Source organism: Phaenicophaeus curvirostris, chromosome 1 (genome assembly GCF_032191515.1).
Source record: "Phaenicophaeus curvirostris isolate KB17595 chromosome 1, BPBGC_Pcur_1.0, whole genome shotgun sequence".
Taxonomy (NCBI): Eukaryota; Metazoa; Chordata; class Aves; order Cuculiformes; family Cuculidae; genus Phaenicophaeus; species Phaenicophaeus curvirostris.
Genome location: NC_091392.1, coordinates 43,523,009 through 43,536,760, shown reverse-complemented (window position 1 = coordinate 43,536,760; position 13,752 = coordinate 43,523,009). Strand labels below are relative to the sequence as shown.

The window sequence follows — 13,752 nt, the reverse complement described above, 5'->3', positions numbered from 1 at the left end:
GACTTTGGCCAGCAGCACTGCAGACCTGGCCACGTTCCTCAGCATCACGGCTTGGATGGGTGAAAGGAGTTGAATGGGGAGGATGACAGTGTGTTTCTGACACCTTTGAGTCACTCGGGAAACAGGCAGGATGGACATTTATAACTGTCCTCCCCCCTAAGCTACATCACTGCTTACTTACTTCCATGTTTCCTGAACTACTTTTTCTTCTCACCCTCCGCTTTGTGATTTCCATTTTAAAATACACACAGAAAAGGATACCTTACTAAATTTTTATTGTAAAAACACAGTTCCACATATTTATATAAATAAGCCATCTACGTAACATACAATTATGTTCGTTCCATCCTCCAACGCTGACAGTTTTAAAAAATGAAACAGGCTAAAAGAACACAAGTCCAAAAAGACGGTAGGTTTCTGATGACCAAGTGATATCTCACATGGAGCCTCCTTCTCCTACCAGCCTCCAAACAAGATGCTGAAAGTACACAGTGCTTGCAACACCCCCAAGAACTGACAGGGAGGCATTCGAGCCTTATGAAGAGTTCTCACCCACTCCCCAGGCGCCGTCAGCCGCCCGTGTTTTCATGCTATCTCTGCGTGCAGTGGGTGAGAAAAGAGGGGGCAGTTTGCATAGCAACATCCTACACTCAGGCAGCTCAGCTGTTGTACCCTCCCAAAAGAAGCAGAGAAGGGCAAGCTGAGTCTACTTCCCTATGGCTAACACCTCCATAGGGCAGCCTGAAGAAAGACTCTTGGCATTGTCAGCTCCGTGTGGACATCTTAGAAGTCGGGGAAGAAGGCATTCTTCAGCATTCAGAGAGAGAGAGCTGCTGATCAGAGCCATACCACACAGTGGTGGGGCAGGCAGAGAAGAGAGGACACGACATGGAACAAGTGGGAGGAAAAACAACCCATAGGGCTAGATAGAATCTTTTCTCTTCTGCTTCCCCTTCCTAGCACTGCTGTATGACGCCGCAGGGTGTCGTGAGATTACCTATTCCCCACCTCCTTCCTGCTTTGGCTCAGACACCAAGGAAAGAGCCACTGACAGATGAGAAATCCCACAAGCAAGGACAGGACAGCTTAGCAAGTTTATATGCACTCACGCACCTCCTATATGTATCCTACGGAACTGTTATGTCAGTATGAAAAAATAAAAAATACTGACATTATACTGTTAAAAATAAAGTCCCACCTCCAGATTGTACAAAACCTGAAAAGAGAAGGAAGAAACCTCTTGTATGCAGCGAGTCTGAGACCTGGCCAGGTGTCAGGAACACTTCCAGACACACACGGCTAGGCTGCCACCAAAGAACATGTACAGAAGACTCTTCACCTCATGAGTGACCTCTAAGCCAAAGCTTTCCCCGATCACCACATGCCAGGAGGACCCAAATTTCTTGTCCATCATCTCTTTGATCATCTTGGCAGCGCTCTGGAAAATGTTAAGAAGGAGAGAGTAGAGTGAGACTGAGTAAGCACTGAGTTTTTATGCAAACATCCCCCTAGTCATCTTCTCCTTTTAACAGACGACTCAATCCATAGGCAACAGGTAGAGCAGCTCTGCTGCAGGAACTGGATGCTCCCCAGAGCCAGGCCCAAGGGTACCGTGTTTCCAGCAGCCTCCGACACAGCAGCTAGAAGAAAGAACTGCATCTAGCAATCACTTTTCTCGTTCACACAGTCTGAAACAAGGGTTCTGGTTTAGAGGCTGGTGGAGTTATGCTCGGTGTAGCAAGCGTGACAGGAGATTCAGGTCACTAAGCTGCAGCTATTTTTACAGGAGTCCATTTTTTTTTTACCTCCAGCTAATTACCAAAACACTGAAACTAGGCTGACTTTTAAAAGGCTCGCTTCTCCCAGACCACACTCTGCTTGGTCTGAAAAAAAAAAAAAAAGAGGAAGATCTTGCAGTGACATGTGGTATCTCAGGCAGTATGGGACAGAAGGAATCTCTGGCTTTGTAGCTTTGCCTTGCTCCAACACAAAAGTGCTCCGGCAACAGGCAGTCTGTGTCCTGCCCAAGGAGCAAGGTGCGTTCACTTTCGCTTTCAAAGTTAAGGGCAGCCTTTCCAAAAACCGTAACTCTGCATCACCCCTCCATCTGCTCATCCAATTTCATTCTAGAGGCTGAAAGCAGAAATGGAAGACTTAACACTGCACCTAAAGGTTCAAAGACTTCCATGTGCTCACCCCTAAACCCAGAGTCTCTTCCCCACTCTGGTGGAAACGAGCTTGCTCAGCACTGAAGAACAGACACGAAGGCCCCATCTCCAGATAGTTCCTAACCAAGCCCTCAGGACACAGGGCATTTAATGAGCAGAGTGGAAGTATGTCACAAGCAGGAAGGAGGTAAGGTTTGGGAGGTGGCATCACTACTGATCTCTGCTTCCTGCAGGAAAGCAAAGGGCTATTATGGATCTTGCTGACAAAGGGAACTGAATCCGAGATCTAGCCAAGCTCTTTGCCTTCTACCCTTGCTCAGCGCAGAACTAGGATGTCAGAGCCTGACTTCCCTCTGCCCTGGACAGATCAGGATCTGACCCTGGCTCTGCCCTACACCCTTACCCCTGCTCCCGCAGGTTCCCCGAGCCACAGCAACTGAAGGCTGGTCATTTTGGGATTTGGGTAGTACCTCATTGTTGGTGGCATATTTCTCACATGCTGTGACACACAGCTCCATGGCCTCTACACGCATCTCCTCCGGCATGTCTGTGTGCTGCAAAGAGCAAACAAACAAGAGGAACTAAGGAGAAAAACTAAGAGATAGACACAAGACAACGGTAAGTAGCCTTACTTCTGCACAGACTACAGTGGGCAGCTACACTGCTGGGTGTGGGCAGAAGGCAGTGAGGCCCTGTGACTTTTAATCCTTGTTTCAAATCGAGGGGGCATCACCAGCAACACGTGCTTGTCCATACACCAAGAATTTCCAGTGTTTCAGAGAACAGCAAATATGAAAATGGCTTACTGCATTACAAGGGATCCATGTGTGCCTTTATCCCGGCCAATGCACAATTCTTTGCTACCTAACATTAAGACCAGCACCCAGTAAGCGCACCTTAAAGGAGATAAATACATTTGTCAGTTTTTCTGTTACAGGATGAGGGGAAAGCACGTTAACATTGCTCCAACCACAGGCCTTAAATTTTGCTATAAGCACGACAAAGAAGTATAAATTACACAGCCTTTTCTTCCTCTTCTGCTATCTGGCTGGCTAGCAAGATCTTTTAGCCCACTTTCTCTAGGGAAAAAAGCAAACTGTATCCAGAACACAGGAGAGGGCTCCAAAGGCAGCACGCTCAATCTGTTTGTTACTGTCTATTATAAAGACAGATCAGGAGGAACAACTGTACTAGTAAGTCTCCCTAACAGAAGTCAAGGAAAGGGAGAAAGTGATGGTGACCAGGATACCTCCACAAGACCATCAGTAAAAGTGTTCTCACAGCAGCTACTCAGTGGGAGAAATTCTAATTTGGAAGGTTGGTGAGAACAAAGGTAGAATTTAATATCTGCAGTACTGGTAAATGTGTAATGCATCCCTCTTCTTACCCTAATCAGTGGAAAGTTGTGAAGTCTTTTATAATCAGCCTCCTCCTTTTTCCCCTCCCCGGTGTCTGCCATGGCCCTTCTACAGGGACCCCGGGAAGGGGCAGAGGGGCTGCCAGGAGCTCAGCAAGGTGCTGCGGTGCAGACAGCAGAGAGGAACACGGTTCTGTGAACGCCGACAGAGCAGCTTCAGCAGGAGGGTAAACTTCTTGGCCCAGAAAACACTGCTTGAACAAAAACAAACACAGAGAAGAGAAAGAAAACTCGGAATTAAAATGGAAGGCCAATAAAACTATTATGAGAAGGTTGTCCCATCTTGGTTACTCCCTGTTTCTCAGTACCATCTTCGCATGCCATACACTTAAGAGTGTTATCATTCAGACAATTAATGCAAACAAATTTTAAAAAATGTATCATTTTCCATAAATGAGGCTTCAAGAACACAGCACTTCCCAGAAGCACCAATTGAGCTTGGAGGAAGAGGTGAGTCAGGGCAGAGCTTCCGAAAAGGGAGAAGAATACATCAGCCATTATGTCTATTGATTAATTCCAAAAGGATTTTCCCAGAATGCTTTTATCCATGAGGGTTTCAAACCGCCCAAGACAAATGAAGAGTAAGGGCATCTTAGGAACAGCATCAGTGTACATGTCTGAACGGAAGCGTTTTAATGGGAACATCTCGGTCTAGTTTATGCACTTGCTCCTCGCATCTCCAACCATTTGTCAGCTGGGGAGAACCATATGGGACAATGCTGGACCGTGCCTCTGGGCTTCATTACCAACTAGTCTCTTCTCAGGCAACGGGGAGGCACAGCACTATGTGACCGGCAGATTCAGAACATTTCACCATGGTCCTCCCTCTGCTTCTCTCAGTTAGTACAAAGGACCTTCCTCTCCCGCTCAGAGGAAGCAAAGGTGGGAAAACCAAAACAAAGATGGTATCGGGCAACACCACACAGAGCAAGCATTTAGGCCAAGTGTGTAGAGTTGCTGGCTAAAGCACCAGCTCTGACAGCCTACTGGATTCTCACACGAGGGGCTTGTGGGTGCAGCAGTCGTCCCCAGAAGCTCCAAAAGATAGAAGGGGCACCTGGCTGGCACCAGCCTCCCTCAGTGAGGTAAAATGGGGCAGCCTGATCTAGTAGGATATCCCTGCCCATGGCAGGGGGGTTGGAACTAGATGATGTTTAAGGTTCCTTCCAACCCAAACTGTTCTATGGTTCTACGACTCAAAACCCCAACAGCCACTGCAATACCCAGAGACACGCCTGTGGCCACAGACCCAGACAGGTGGCCGGGGGCTGCGGTTTCCCCGGTTGAAAGAGAAGACATGGAGGCGGTCTGGGGGCACCCTGAGTCCAGCAAAGACGCAGCACAGTGGCGAGAAATGGAGCAGCCTCGACTCACTGGGGTCACGGGGAGCAGGGGGCACGGCACAGAGGAGACCCCTCCAAGGGGTGCAGGGACACGGCAAAGCACACGGCAGCCCCGGCGGCGGGCAATGGAGCAGCGAGATCGGAGCCACCGGGATGGGGAAGCGGGGAGAGGAGGGGCAGAAGGGGGCATGGCGCCCCCCGGCGCCACCCGTGCGGCGGAACGCGGCCCGCGCAGGCCGCACACCCGAAGCGGGGCCCTCCAGCCGCCCCGCCGCGCTCAGCCCCGCGGGAAAGGAAAGCGGGGACGGGAGGGAAGAACTGGACCGAGCGGCCCCGGGGAAGAAGGGGCCGCGGGGGCTCCGGGCGCGGCCTCACCTCGGCCCCTCCGCGCCGCCGCCGCCGGTTGCTAAGGAGGGGCCGCGCGCGTCATAGCAACGGCGGCCGGAAGTCCCGCCCGCCGCGTCGCCCATTGGCTGCGAGCGCACAGCCCGGCGCACCTGATTGGCGGAAGCGCCGAGAGGGGGCGGGGCCATAGAACACGTGGGGCGCGCGGGGGCGCCGGGCGGGGCCGGGGAGCACGTGGGGCGCCCGGGACTGGGCTGGGGGCGGTGGATTCCGTGGGGTCTTCGGGGGCGCTTCTCACAGCGTCCTGCTCGAAAATCCCGCGGGCCTGGGCAGGGCAGGCGCGGCCTCTGCTGGGTAAAGAGCTGGCTGAATGGCCGGGCCCAGAGGGTGGTGGTGAATGGAGTTTAATCCAGTTGGAGGCCGGTCACAAGTGGTGTCCCCCAGGGCTCGGTGCTGGGTCCAGCCCTGTTCAATGTCTGTATGAAGCTGGTGAGGGGTCTGGAGGACAGGCCTTACAAGGAGCGGCTGAGAGAGCTGGGGTTGTTTAGACTGGGGAAGAGGAGGCTGAGGGGAGACCTCATTGCTCTCTACAACTACCTGAAAGGAGGTTGTGGAGAGGAGGGAGCTGGCCTTCTCTCCCAAGTCTCAGGGGACAGGACGAGAGGGAATGGCCCTTTTGTCCTGTTGAGTCACCTTCCCTGGAGGTGTTTAAGGGGACTGGTGGATGAGGTGCTGAGGGGCATGGTTTAGTGATTGATAGGAATGGTTGGACTTGCTGATCCGGTGGGTCTTTTCCAACCTGGTGATTCTATGATTCCATGAATGATCTGGAGGAGGGGACCGAGTGCTCCCTCAGTAGGTTTGCAGGTGACACCAAATTGGGCAGGAGTGTTGATCTGCTTGAGGGCAGGGAGGCTCTGCAGAGGGATCTGGACAGGCTGGATCGATGGGCCAAGGCCAGTTGTACGAGATTCAACAAAGCCAATCAGCCTGCACCTCAGTCACAACCCCATGCAATGCTACAGCCTTGGGGAAGAGTGGCTGGAAAGCTGCCTGGCAGAGAAGAACCTGAGGGTGCTTGTCAACAACTGGCTTAACGTGACCCAGCAGTGTGCCCAGGTGGCCAAGAAGGGCAATGGCATCCTGGCTTGGATCAGCCATGGCTTGGATCAGCAAGAGCAGGGGTGTGATTGTGCCCCTGTACATGGCACTGGTGAGGCCCCACCTCAAATCCTGGGTTCAGTTTTGGGCCCCTCAGCACAGGGAGGGCACTGAGCTGGTGGAGTGTGTCCAGAGAAGAGCAACAGGACTGGGGAAAGGGCTGGAGAACAAGTCCTGTGAGGAGTGGCTGAGGAACTGGGATTGTTTAGCGTGGAGAATAGGAGGCTGAGACCTTACTGCTCTCTACAGCTTCCTGAAAGGGGGTTGTAGTGAGGTGGGTGCTGATCTCTTCTCCCAAGTGACAAGTGATAGGATGAGAGGGAACGGCCTCAAGCTGCACCACAGGAAGCTCAGATTGGACATCAGGAAAAATTTCTTCACTTTTTAGCTGAAAGAGGAGAGATTTAGATTCGATGTTGGGAAGAATATTTTTACTGTGAGGGTGGTGAGGCACTGGCATAGGTTGCCCAGAGAAGTCAAGGATGCCCCATCCCTGGAGGTGTTCAAGGCCAGGCTGGATGGGGCTTTGAGCAACCTGATCTAGTGAAAGCTGTCCCTGCCTGTGGCAGGGAGAGTTGGAACTGGATGATTCCTTAAAGGTTGCTTCCAACCCAAAACATTGGCATGAGGTTTAACAAGGCCAAATGCCGGGTCCTGCACTTGGGGCACAACAACCCTGTGCAGAGCTACAGACTAGGAGAAGTCTGTCTAGAAAGCTGCCTGGAGGAGAGGGACCTGGGGGTGTTGGTTGACAGCGACTAAACATGAGCCAGCAGTGTGCCCAGGTGGCCAAGAAGGCCAATGGCATCTTGGCTTATATCAGAAACGGCGTGACCAGCAGGTCCAGGGAGGTTATTCTCCCTCTGTACTCGGCGCTGGTGAGACCGCTCCTCGAATCCTGTGTTCAGTTCTGGGCCCCTCACCATAAGAAGGATGTTGAGGATCTGGAGGGGGTCCAGAGAAGAGCAACAAAGCTGGTGAAGGGGCTGGAGAACAGGCCTTATGAGGAACAGCTAAGAGAGCTGGGGTTGTTTAGCCTGGAGAAGAGGAGGCTGAGGGGAGACCTCATTGCTCTCTACAACTACCTAAAAGGAGGTTGTAGAGAGGAGGGTGCTGGCCTCTTCTCCCACGTGACAGGGGACAGGACAAGAGGGAATGGCCTCAAGCTCCTCCAGGGGAGGTTTAGGCTGGACATTAGGAAAAAATTCTTCACAGAAAGGGTCATTGGGCACTGGCAGAGGCTGCCCAGGGAGGTGGTTGATTCACCTTCCCTGGAGGTGTTTAAGGCACGGGTGGATGAGGTGCTAAGGGACATGGTTTAGTGTTTGATAGGAATGGTTGGGCTCGATGACCCGGTGGGTCTCTTCCAACCTGGTGATTCTATGATTTGATGATTCTATGACTACTTCAGTGCAAAGCCCTGGCTGCTGGGAGTGATGCCAGATTTTGCATCAGGGCCATCCTTATCTTGCAGGGTGGCTTGTGGGCCAGATCTTTCATATATTCTGGCTGGCATATATTTGAAACATCCTCATTCCTGACTGTCTGGTGAAAGCAGAAATGCTTTCTAGCTGTCTGAGAAGGAAAAGAGGGAGAGGGGGCGAACATGCCTGGCACTCCCCTAACCCAGCCACCTTGTGAAGAATTCCTTTTCCTTCACCATAATCTCCTGTCGCTGGACAGAGAGTATCTTGTGGCCTCTTTCGCTGGTGTAACAGTGAATCAGACCTCCTGGTTGTTGTTTTCCTGACAAAGCAGTGGTGGAGCAGCAGAGCTGTCTCTGGGCTCAGAACGACAACGCAGCAGTGATCATTCATCTTTCCTTTTGCCTTCGCTGCCAGAGGTGACAGAAATGAAGCGATGCCTCCTGTCTCCCTCATTCTCCGACCTCCTGCATCAATTCCTTCCTCCTTTTGGCACACATTGGCCTCCTGCAATGAGGCAGGCGCAGCGCTAAAATTGTCAAGAGACAGATAAAAGCTGGGAGATCTTTTTTTTGTTTTTTCCTTGCAAGGGAGATAATTAGGAATAGAACCTCTGCGAGGAAGAAGATCTTTCCATCATCATTACTTTATCTCCAGGCAGCTACTCTAATCTCTCCAGGGATGTGATGCTTTCAAGCACTGTATTCTTGCTATGTTTTTTTTTAAGCTTTAATCCCTATGTAGTTCACCCACTTTTGGTACTAAGCAGTAAGTCAGCATGAGCTAGTGTGTTTGTGTGCGTATGCCTCCATTCGTGTGTGTGGGGACGGGGAGTGCGCATGCGTGTGGGATTTTGCGTTCAATTAAGTGTGCTCTGGTTTTGATCAATGTGTCCGCAGGGAGCGGTTCCCTCAGGAAATGCTGGGACTTGTCGTAAGGATTATTCATCAGCGGCTCCTAGGTGAAAAGCTAAGGAAAAATAGCCAAACCCGAAACTGCAGAGGGTACGAAGTTGGGAACGCCGTGGTTTCTGTTGTTGTGGTGGGTGATACAGCAGGGCTGCAAGGTAGAGATGCCTCCTGAGGAAGGAGAGCATCCCACTGGCTTGGTGTCGTCTGCTACGACTTAGCAAAATGCAAGGAGCTTCATTTCTAGACCCTGAAGTGCAGATTTTCCTCAAGCTGCCTCTCTATAACATTGCAACCTAGTCAAATCTTTTGTAGGGCTGCCACAACTAATGTATACCAGTCCCTAGCTGTTAGTGCAAAAGGCAGATATGCAGCTTCCTTTGCCTCACTTGCTCTTTAGGTTCCTTACTGAACAAGATTGCATCTGTAGACGAACGCAAGTGCAGGGCAAGGGTCTGATTCGCACTTGCGGACCCGTAAGGAAACACAGTAGTTACTCTGCCTGGGCTGGTCCCTTCTTATTTGCCACTAATTACAGGGAACTCCTTCAGCCACAGTGAAATGCATTAAAACAGAGAAGTGCTGTTTGCCACCCAACATTACAGTGTGTCATACTCCTTAGCTGAGAAACAGAAATGTAGTCACCGACTGTGAAATGTATGTATATAATATATTTATACACCACCCCATGCTTTCGAAGAATGACAGAATGGTTTGGGTTGAAAGTGACCTTAAAAATCATCTCTTTCCAACCCCCTTCTTTCAGCCATCTCCATCGCTGACAGCAGGAGAAAACCGGATGGCAGGCTGATTCTTTGTCAGGCAAAGGGCACCCACAGACACCCTAGGCAAGTTTTGGGACCCTGTGTTGTCCCTGCCACTCCTCATCTCCTTTCTGCAACAAGGCACTGGGTTAGGGATAAGCTGTCCTGCCTGCTGGCCACAGCCTGGGGGCTGGCCACTGCCCCACACCACCTTAGGTGGTACTGGAGGGCCTGGGCTTGGGAATTAGGGCACGCCAAGGTCTGTCCTGCAGCTGCCCTGGAACGCGTAAGACAGTTTTGGCTCTCTGGAGGCAGGAGGAGTGCTCAGGAGGCTCCATGAGGATGGTGAAGCTGCATATTGCTGGGATTGGAGCCCTACCATGCTGTGTTGAACTGCGAGAAGGCAGAGCCATGGATGCTGGTGTATAGGAATAGGTGGCAGCTGGAAGCAGCCCAGCCCACTGCTTCTGAGGAGAGAGCAACCTGCTATGGGACAGCCAGATCCCATTGCCGGCTGGGCAAGGCAGTGCCCCACGTGTGATCCCTTGGCTACTACCTCTGGTAACAGCTGCTACCTCTAGTAACGGTGCCGCCACGTGGGGGCTGTTCCTGTGCCAGACGCTCTGGAAGCACAGTGTGTTCCTCGTGCAAGTGCCGCACGAGTCTTAATGAGCCTTGCTTTGGAGGGTGTGGAGGAGGCTCCCAGCAGGATGGGGAGGCAGAGGGAGGCAATTAAAGCAGCCCCCCCCCCCCCCCCCTCACTGCTAGGGTAGCGCGAGTAATGGGGTCTTCGGAAGTGTCACCTCCCAGGAATGAAGTACCAGCTGGCTTGACCTGGTTCCGGTTGGACTGGGAGGTTGACGTGCCACAGAGCTACGAGCTGTGAGCTCAAAGCTGAGGCTGTGGGTGCCGAGGAGCACAGGAGCTCTCTGAAACCCAACCTGAGGCAAGGTTCCCAGGACTTCCCAGGTAGGCAGAGCCTGCTCTGCTGGTGGTGCCCTGTGGCAAGCTGGGCAGGGGCTGGTGGGGCTCAGGAACTGCAGTGATTTCTCCTCAAACCCCATCATTAAAAGCCATCCTGTTGCTACGTTTGACCTAGTCGTCTTGTTCACTTCAGGATGAAGCCCTTATTGGCGGGGAGCATTTCAGTCCAGCTAATCCCTTGGCTCATGGGAAACCCTGTGGCAGCGAATCTCATGGATTAAGAAGGGAAATATCAGTTCATTTCTACCCCTCAAAACATCACAGCCCCTTGGTGGGGCAATAGAGGAGAGCATGTAGGTGGGATCCATTGCATCCACTCATCTTTCCTGCTATCTCCTATTAACACCAGCCCCCTCTGAACTGCCACAGCCTGACGGTGCCCCTGCATCTGCTCTACCCACATCTTGGGTTTCCTCCATTTTTTCCCCTCTTTTTTTTACCCTCCCATCTTAGGTTTCCTCCATTTCTTTCCCTCTTTTTTTTACCCTCCCATTTTAGGTATCTGGACTCAACCCAGTGACATAGCTGAGCGCATCTACTCCGACTGCAAAACCTTTTCTGTGTCACTGTTAAAAAGTCCCTTCTTTAACCCCTCCCAAGGGTGACTTTGTTGCTCCTTGTCTCTTCTACACGTGACACGTTGTTTTCCGACCGGTTGCCCTTAGAGAGATGTGGGGCTTCTCCTGAGTGCTCTTGGTTAATTTAGAAGCAAGCAATATGTGTAAGTCACTGTAATTACTCCTTCCAGCCAGCAGCGCCATTGATTTGTTGTTTCCTCCACCTTTTCAGCCCTATCGCAGGTTTGCAGCTCTGGCAAGGCTTGGCTTACCAAAAATAAATGATCCCTTCTTGCTCTGCACCTCCCCAGATGGGTGAGAATGAGCCTCTGCTTCCTGCAGAGAGTCAGGGCAGGATGGAAATCAAATATTTATTTCTACTCTTGATTTTCTGTCTCCCAGCCGGTTTCTAATCTCTCTGTAATGCCTTTGGTTCCTAAAGAACTTTATATGGAGGCATTCACTGTAAGCTTTTTAAATGTCTCAATAAATTATCTCAGGTCTTCCTGTGTCCCCCTGCTCTGCCCAACTGGCTGTGACCCTCTCGGGGGAGACAAAGAGGCCTTGCAGAAGCTGTACCACCAGGTTCTCCCCTTTCTGCTGTTTTTGAAGTGACAGATCCACGTGTCCTGGGGACATGGCTGGGAATGTGCCAGTAGAGTCTGGCAGGGAGGCGGAGGGCATCCTTGCCCAAGCACCTCCTGGTGTCCCTTTATTTCTGTTTTTCCAGGGGGAGGTTCACACAGATTTTAGCGTGGGCAGGGCTTCTGGGCTCCGGAGGAACAGGTTTCATGCCAATAATCTACACTAGTGGCCAGGCTCTTTCCGCCCTCGTTCATCCTCCAAAAGCCTCCTTGCAGGACTCCTGCAGTTTTCACAGGAGAGTCTTCTGGACCAGCCCCACCCTCCCCTGCCCTTACTTTATCTCCTCCAGAGTTTGCGACCCCAGCAATGGGTTTGGACATTTCCTCCTCCAAAAGGTGCCTTCTTTCCTAATTATGCTGCTGTTATTTGGGGTTACAAGCAGAGGTCATCTGTTGAACCCCCTCCTGTTAGGGATGTGAGGGGATCCTCCAGCTCAGCAAAGCCCTTGAGCGTATGCTCCAGCACCCACTCAAAGTTACATTTTTTCTTCAAAAAAAAAAACCACAAAACCTTCAACTTGGAGGAGATGTGCTGAAGGTGAGAGCCCCAGGGCTTGTTTTATGTCATTAAATCTCCTCCAGAAGGAGCAGCAGGGGCTATGAGGATGGTTCTGTCTCTGTAAGGAGACTCCAGTGGCATGCCAGCAATGGCAGGACCCTGAGGAACACTGGGTCCTCTGGCTTTATGCTTTCGTTTCCCCAAATACAGGTGAGGTTGTGCCTTTCCTAGAAGGGACAGGACCCACTGAGGGGCAAGAGCATTGTCCAGACCTGCCCATGAGTTGCTCTCGAACAGGCAGCTCTAAGAGCCGTGCTGAGGGCAGACAAGCTCATGCCTAGCTAGGTCAGGAACTCATTACTAACACTTAATTAGATTTGTACCTGACATGAGCTCCTCGTCATCACGATCTGACCTGGAAGCTGTGATTTTCCACTGCTTTCTGCTTCCCTGTCATGGGGACAGGGGTTTCTTCTCCACAGAGTGGTGCTTACCCCCAGCCCCAGCAGCAGCCTGTACCCCACGCTGCTCCACAACGGGAGAGACGAGAGGTGCCCAAACCGTGGCATCGCCCGCCACCCCAGCACAGTGATACCCAGATGCTCATGCTGATCATTCCATAATGCCAACTGTGGGCTGGCCATCTCCCTCTAGGAATGCCACCCTGGGCACCCCGGGGAAGGACACGCTGGCTTGGGCTAGCTATTCCCCTCCATCCCCCCAGCAACCTCACACCCAGCAGGAGGCTTGAACAGAAAACATCACGTTTATTGTCCACGACCAGCTTTACAAAAGAAACGTCCCCACACAGGCGCGCATCAGGGGCCCCTTTCACAACTCGGCATTAGAGAAAGCGCGTGAGCGAGCGAGGAAGAGGAGGCGGCTTGGCAGGGTGCACGAAGGTCACAGTGTTTCCCACTTGGCACAAGGGCTGTGCCCTATCCCTGCTGCGTCCCCCTCGGCAGGCTGAGCTGCCCCATCGCCGGCGGGGACCCTGCGGGAGGGTGATGCTGGGTGGCAGGGCTGTCCCTTCCACCCACTTCACCTCCTCAGGGCTGGGAAACAGCCATCAACGAAAGCGCAAAGTGGGACTTGGGGTTGGAGGGAGCACTAGAAGCTGGACACTGCATTGAGCAACCGTGAGACCCCTGAAATAACCCTCCCACCCCCCCAGACACACGCACACGCGCACACACACACGCACTCACATATCGAGATGTTGGTGACCACGCAGTGTGGAAACAGCATATTCTCAGGCACTCCACGGGGAAAATACCAGCCCACCCCTTTGCCCTTCCCAATTCCAAGGCTGGTGGCAGCCCTGTCCCTGGCCAGGAGCAGCTCAAAGTAGGGAACCCATCTGGAGGCAAGGGCAGCCACTGAATCCAGTGCCCAAAAGACTAGGGAACAGAATGGCAGGGCTCCTCTGGCCACTACCATCCTCCAGCTCCTTTTTTTCTCTTGTTTTTGCTCCCTCTGCCAGTGCACTCACTCCCCCTTGAGCAAGGACAGAGGGAGATGATTTTCCCCTTTCCTCC

At 52.2% G+C, this 13,752-nt stretch overlaps 2 protein-coding genes across 3 annotated transcripts in view; one reads left to right on the top strand and one right to left on the bottom strand.

The window, feature by feature from the left end:
* SYNGR1 (synaptogyrin 1) overlaps positions 1-13,752 on the top strand; it is a 360,929-nt gene that overhangs the window by 176,321 nt on the left and 170,856 nt on the right. The window lies entirely within an intron of this gene.
* On the bottom strand, positions 244-5,383 carry DNAL4 (dynein axonemal light chain 4). Of its 2 annotated transcripts, XM_069855658.1 has the most exons (5): positions 5,304-5,383; positions 3,556-3,776; positions 2,639-2,722; positions 1,340-1,438; positions 244-1,216 (listed from the first exon to the last, which is right to left on the bottom strand). In XM_069855658.1, the coding sequence occupies exons 2-5, from the start codon at positions 3,625-3,627 to the stop codon at positions 1,181-1,183; spliced, it is 291 nt and encodes a 96-aa protein (XP_069711759.1). In that variant the 5' UTR covers positions 3,628-3,776; positions 5,304-5,383; the 3' UTR covers positions 244-1,180. The 2 variants fall into 2 exon arrangements, with proteins under 2 accessions (XP_069711759.1, XP_069711750.1); XM_069855649.1 differs by having other exon boundaries at positions 246-1,438.

What these genes read in the sequence shown, in the direction of transcription:
- DNAL4 (XM_069855649.1), bottom strand. Translation starts at nt 3,627, where the DNA reads ATGGCAGACACCGGGGAGGGGAAAAAGGAGGAGGCTGATTATAAAAGA. An exon ending in ACAACTTTCCACTGATTAGG is followed by an intron (nt 2,723 to 3,555) that starts GTAAGAAGAGGG and finishes TGCTCTTTGCAG; the next exon opens with CACACAGACATGCCGGAGGA. An exon ending in AATATGCCACCAACAATGAG is followed by an intron (nt 1,439 to 2,638) that starts GTACTACCCAAA and finishes AACATTTTCCAG; the next exon opens with AGCGCTGCCAAGATGATCAA.